Here is a 6802-nt window from a genome sequence, read left to right on the forward strand (position 1 = left end):
TTTATCTTTAGAAAAATAATAACAAAAATGTCCCGTTTACTTTACGTTGAGGGGAGCAAACGTTGCACAATGAAAAGAACCCTGGGATGGTTGTTAGGAGACGTAGGTCTGCGTCCCACTTCTTCTTCTAGATTAGTTACAGTACATTGGGAAAGTTAGTAAGTCATGTGAGTTTCAATCTGCCTTTTTAGAAAACCTAATAATTGACTTGCCTACCTCTCTGCTTCTTGAATGACCACTGTGGATATCTTATTACCAACGACAAGTGACCATATACACCTAATGGAGTATTCTGACGGATTCTGCCCTTTGAAGTTGGGCCCTTTTTTTTAGGGACCCAGCAGAGAGGCCTGTGTGTCATATAAGGTCCTGGAGACATTGACACTTGTAGATAGGAGCAGACATACAACATATGCCAGATAAGTACGAAGTAAGATGTGGGAAGAGGCTGCAGAGAGATGGCTGGAAGGGGGTGGAGCTCTGAAAATGGGAGTGAGCTTAGGCCTGATCTAGATGGTCATTGGGCATGAGAGTATTGAACTGCTTCTTCTTGGAGAGACTTTTACATTTTCTGATGAATCTTGCTGGTACTTGGCATTCTTTGCAGTTTTTCTGTTGCCAACATCTTAGTTATAGAGCTCAGCTCCTTCATGAACTCCTGTTCCAGTATCTCTTAAGTCTTTCAAACAGTTACTATTCCAACGCATTTGCATTGATTAATTGCCAGCTAGCTATGTAAAATGTTTCTAGGCCCTTATGGGAGCTGTAAGAATAGGAGATTAGTTCGCAGCCCTCCAGGATTTTACCCTCCTGATAAAAAGGATGAGGCTTAAAAACTGCCAGTAATAATGAACATCCTGATCTTCTGTTAGAATGAGTGGTTGAGATAGGAAGCCCTTGAGGAATGAAGAGAAGGGGACACTGGGTGAGATCTCGCATTAAGCCGAGTGGTCAGAGGGTCGTCTGGGAAGCTTTCACAGCCATGTGACGGGTGAGTGGGGGAGAACAGATTGGCAGACTGAGGAGGTCGCTGCTGCCGGATTCCAGTGGCGGGATAATGAGGTTCTTGGCGCCTCTCGCAGACCAGGGTTCCCGCTCCTCCTCCGCTGTCTGTTGTTTTCCCTCTCTGCCGTTCCTTCCCCTTAGCGCGTTCTTCCGTAACGTTTTCTTTCTTCCCTCCTTCCTAGATGGGTTTTCCTGGTTCTTTCCATCGATCCCCCTCCTTCCTACTTTGACACCAGTCTGAAAGGCCGTATGTCAATGCCGTGTACTTTTTTAGGGGAGGAGGTTGCTTTTTTCATGCAGGTGACAACTGTTTGTACTAAAGTCTGGCTTTATCATCCCAAGGCTCATTCTTTCATTACAGCGTCGAAGAGTAATGTAACCCGTAATCTGTGCCTTTCAGTAATATATTAGCTCTCTCTAATTGTGCCTGGACGTGTCATAGATGACTGGCACTTGAAGCTGGTCCCTTCCGAGTGTAGAGAGAGAGCAGCTCAGAGATCCTGGAGGAGGCAGGGCCAAGGGCAGTGTGGAAAAGACTCAGCGCCAATCGGAGCCATGGCCCTTCTGATCACTGCTTTCTTACGCCCCAGCGGCTCGTCTGGGATCAATGAGGAGTCAGAATCTTAGAATTTGTGGAAACTGAGGAGCAGTTGAGTCCGCCTCTGCCCCATGCGAGAGTCCTCTTTCTGCTGTTCCGCATGGGTGATCATGCAGGCCCTGATTAAATATTTCCATGTGCAGAGAGCTTACACCATTGAGTCCTGCTTCTGCTGTTCTCTTGCTAATTAGTTATGACACTTTGAGGAAGCCACTGAATCACTCTAGATCTTTGTTACTTATTTAGAAACTTGAAGAACGACCTATATATCTCACCGGGTTGCTGTGAGGCCATTATGAAAACTTTTTTTTTTCATTGTAAATTATTTGTTTTACCCTTTAAAGTTTGACCATTATTTTTTGAGGGGCAGTGGGGAAGGGAGGATACGAGGACATGAAAGATAAGACTGAAAGTATTACATTGGACAGAGCAGATGTTTACTTTTTTTTTTTTCCCTCAGGCTGGGAGACTAGGCCTGAAAGTCCAAAGCTGCACATTTCCATGGGTATGTCGTCTGAAGAAAGACTCCCAAGGGATGGTGCCTGTGTCGCCACGGTGGGAGAAGCCTGTGAATGTGATGCCGCGTTAGAGAGGCAGCAAAGTAATGAGGAGAAACGTTCTCAGCAAGTAAAGATCACCCAGAGGAATTCTTTGAATACCGTCAGAGGCCATGAATGTGATGAATGTGGCCAAAACTTCAGGCCAGTCCCTTCTCCACACCTGGGAGAACAGATAGCAAAGAGTCTTCATAAATGTGATAGACACAGAAATCTCTTCAGGCTAAATGCAGACCTAAGCACCTGCAACAGAAACTGCTCAAAGAAGACGTTTTCTAAGTACCGTGACTATGAGAAATCCTTCAGTTGTGATTCTGACATTATTGAATATCATAGAATTTGTGCTGAAGAGAAACTTCGTGAATATAGTGACTGTGGGAGCACCCTATGCCACAGTTCATCCATTATTTCATATCAGAGAACTCATCCTGTAAAGAAACTTCGTAAGTCTGATAAATGGGGAAAGGCCTTTCCCCAGACCATACAACTTCTTGCACATCAGAAAACTCATACTAGAAAAGAAATGTATAAATGTAATGAATGTGGGAAGACCTTTGGCCAGAGCGCACATCTTGCTCGACATGAGAGAAGTCATTCGGGAGAGAAACCTTATGGATGTAATGAGTGTTGGAAGGCCTTCAGCCGGAGGTCACATCTTATTGAACATCAGAGAACGCATACTGGAGAGAAACCTTATGAATGTAATGAATGTGGGAAGGCCTTCGTCCGAGGCACACATCTTACTCTACATCTGAGAACACATAATGGGGAGAAACCTTATGAGTGTCACGAATGTGGGAAGGCCTTCCCTCAGAGCATACAACTTCTTGGACATCAGAGAATTCATACTGGAGAGAAACCTTATGAGTGTAATTACTGTGGGAAAACTTTTAGACATAGCTCATCCCTTAATTCCCATCATAGGATTCATACTGGAGAGAAACCTTATGAATGTAATGAATGTGGGAAGGCCTTCAAACACAGCTCTTCCCTTACTTACCATCACAGAATTCATACTGGAGAAAAACCATTTATATGTAACGAATGTGGTAAGGCTTTCCCACAGAGCATACAACTTATTGAACATCAGAGAATTCATACAGGAGAGAAACCTTACGAATGTTGTGAATGTGGGAAGACTTTTAGCCGGAGAACTCAGCTCACTCGACATCTGAGAATTCATACTGGAGCTAAGCCTTATGAATGTAATCAGTGTGGTAAGGCCTTTTGTCAGAAGGCACAGCTTAGTAAACATCAACGAATTCATAGTCAAGAGAAACCTTATGAATGTAATGAATGTGGAAAGGCTTTTAGATATACCTCTTCTCTCACATCTCATCACAGGATTCATACTGGTGAGAAACCTTATCAGTGTAGCGAATGTGGGATGACTTTTGGCTGGAACACACAGCTTAGTAAACACCAACGAATTCATACCAGAGAAAAATCTGTGTTCTCTACCTAATGTTCTCAGCTTCCACCACAGACAGAAGCCAGGGCTCTTTTTCTTTTTTATGCCCACTGATACTTTAGAGATAGAACACTAGCATAGTAAAGGACCTTAGAGATCATCTCTTCCAACCTTTCATTATGCAGATGAAAAAACTGAGGCTCAGGACACTTAAGTTACAACCAAGGGCACATAGAAAGGTAGTATTAGACCCAAGAGTAACACTTCAGTTTCCTCATTCACAGCAGTGGGTTTTTGTTTTTGTTTTTGTTTTTTACAGTTTTGTCCTGAATGGGAGGTATTTAATCCTTTTACCAATCATTTTCAGGCCTTGATGTCCCATTGTGATGACTATCCCATCTGATTTGTTCCTTAGCCCTAGAAACTGTTGGCCTTCCAATTACCTCACTGCCATGACGATGCACTTTTAGGTGGGAGTCATAATAATTAGCATTTAGATTTGCATTAAGATTTATAAAACGTTTTACAAGCTTTTTCTGATTTTATCTTCACAACCAGCCTGAGAGGTAGGTGCTGTTATGATCCCCATTTTACACTTGAAGAAGTTGAGGTAGACGGAGGTTAGTTGACTTGTCCAGGGTCACATGGCTAGGAAGTTTAGAGGCTGGATTTAACTGTTATGCAAAACATAGTTTCTGGTTATTAAACTCTCTCCCTCCTGTCCTCAAGGAGCACAAAATCCTTTTCTCTTTTCATCAGGCCTTTCATCAAGATAGCTATCCAGCTGTTCACCTGACACATAGCTTTTAAGATTGACAAAGTGCCTTCACATCCCTCCACAACAACCCTGTGACAATTGATGCTGAAGTCATGTGACTTGGCCTTGATCACACAGCTGGGACGTGGTGGACATAGGTTCCTGCCCTGGCATCTCCTTACTGTAGTCCTGGGCTGTTTCTACTACATAAGATGTCTTTTGGTAGTGAGTCCATCCCAGTTCTAGATTTTGTCATCTTATAATCTCCTCCAAAATGTCACCTGGCGAGCGCCTTCTTAGATGGCTTGCAAAGCGCTCGGCCAGGGTTCGCACCCCTCGGAGCGTCGTCCTATCTTTTGTCCAAGGCTGAGAGAGGCTAGCTGATCTCTCCACCCATCCGGTCGGTGAAGCCAGATTAGATCTCAGATCTTGACTGCTAATGGCAGTGCTCTCTGCACACTAGAGCAATGACAAGGGTTAATTTTAAATGGCTAAGACCTTGAGACCTAATCTTTTGAGCTGATCCGAAGAATATCTTGGAATGATCCTAGGACATCTGCTGGGACAAGACATACTGAACTGGAGGAGGTCAAGGGAGCCAAGCAGTCTTCCCCCAAGTCCGCAGCAGTGTTCTTCCTAGGTTTTAACACCCTTGTACAGCATCTGGACAGTACCAGCTTTGACTTGAGTTGTCTAGCCACTACACAGTGCCTAGATGACTGTCAGGTTTGTTCTGGAGTACTGTAAATTGAAGATGCTGCTGTTTGATATGAAACCTGTATGAAAAACCTGTTTGGAGAGTAAAGCTCCCACATTTCGTTGCAGAGTATCTTGAAGAATTGCTTGCTGATTGCTCACAAGTAGTTGGAAATGTCTAGCATATATTTTGTCTGGAAACTTCCTATTATCGCTGCAACCTTAAGTAAAGTTATTTTTGCTTGGGTTTGTGTGTGTACCCTAATTAATTGTCTCAAGAACTTCTGAGTCCAGCCAAAACATTGATGGGTAAAGGTGTCTTTAGTGAAAAGATTCCTAGAAAGGCACAAGTTGTTTGCGTGTGATTGAAGAGCTGGTTCTCTTCACTAATAGAAAGGTCCAGGTTCCAAACTCTGGAGTTTTGTCACCCTCCTAGTTTGTCTGCCTAACTCCTAGTGAAGGGAAGACTTTAATGAATATATTTGTGATGAGTTTTTATTGCTTTCCCAGTGGGTAGGGTATGTGTGGGAGGTGAAAGTAAGAGAATTTGGAACTGAAAATAAAATTAAATTTTCGAAAGGAATGGATGAAAAAGCATTTATTAAGTGCTCACTGTATTCAAAATACTGTGCTAGTGATACAAATACAAACAGTCCTTGCTCTCCAGGAGCTTACACCCTAGTAGGAAAGATAATGGATACAGGAGATTTCAGCAGCGAGTCAGGAGGAATAATCCCATGATCTTTATGGTGCTGTCTGTCCTTTGTGCTCAAAGAGGATTACAATGACACCATGATGTCAGGGTCAATGCACCTTGATCTATAGGGTGCAATGGCAAAGCAGATAGTACCTATCATTTAAAATATAATTTTTACTGATAAAATCACATCCATTTCCTTTTTTCAAAAAAATTTTAGACAAATACTAAAATTCATACTAAGAAAAGAAAAAGAAACATTATGAACATAAATATAAAATAAGAAAAAAAACATCATGTGCATAGCAGGAGAGGATTCACAATAACTTAGTATTTCAAGAAAGCCTATATATTAAATATTCCAAGTTATGTTGAAAGCTGTCCATCTTTTCATTGCTTCCTTGTACGTTTCCTTTTGTTCTCTACTATACACTTTTCACTTTGTTCTTTTTTTTTCCCCCCTTCCTCTTCCCCCCTCCCCCTGCCTTTCAGGCTATAATTAAGTGTGGATATATTTATAGATATTGATAGGTACTTTCATGTATACATATATACACATACATACATACATAACCATATACTTTCCCTGAGATTCTACTCCAAATCTTTGTTTTTATGTTTGTGTGTATCTCCTTTTTCCTCTCTCCTAACTTTTCCACTTTACTTCTACCCACTACCTTGCCCTCCTGTTACTTAACCTAACCCCCCCACAACAATCCCTCCCTTATCATCCCCTTCCCATTTATCTAAACACCCTTCTTTATCCCCTTTTAACCTATTCCCTCATCCTCCCCTCTAAAGGTCCCTCCTTTATCCTTTCCCCGACCCCATCCCCTTAGAGTTGTTTCTTTTAGAAATCCAGAAGACATTTATGCTTTTGTAGATTTTCATGTATGTATGTATTGTTCCCTCTTGAGCTCATTCCCAATGAGAGTAGGTTTCCAGAACTGACAGCCCCCTCCCCCATCTAATTCCTCTGTGTTGGTTCTTCTCACATCTCATTTGTAAAAGATAATTACTCATTTAGCTATTTTTGAATGGTTTTACTTTTTGAAGTCATATCATACTTTATCATACATAT

The 6802-nt window shown here is 42.0% G+C and overlaps 1 protein-coding gene across 4 annotated transcripts in view; it reads left to right on the top strand.

The window, feature by feature from the left end:
• Positions 1 to 5271, top strand: part of LOC114031198 (zinc finger protein OZF-like) — a 7231-nt gene extending 1960 nt beyond the window's left edge. For all 4 annotated transcript variants that reach the window (XM_027846220.1, XM_027846219.1, XM_027846221.1 and 1 more), the window contains one exon: positions 2064 to 5271. In XM_027846220.1, coding sequence (XP_027702021.1) covers positions 2064 to 3625 — 1562 coding nt within the window. In that variant the 3' untranslated portion in view covers positions 3626 to 5271. The remainder of the gene's footprint in view (positions 1 to 2063) is intronic.
• The last annotated feature ends 1531 nt before the right edge of the window (positions 5272 to 6802 follow it).

The sequence above is a fragment of the Vombatus ursinus genome, unplaced genomic scaffold (assembly GCF_900497805.2).
Source record: "Vombatus ursinus unplaced genomic scaffold, bare-nosed wombat genome assembly UNPS02015098.1, whole genome shotgun sequence".
Lineage (NCBI taxonomy): Eukaryota > Metazoa > Chordata > Mammalia > Diprotodontia > Vombatidae > Vombatus > Vombatus ursinus.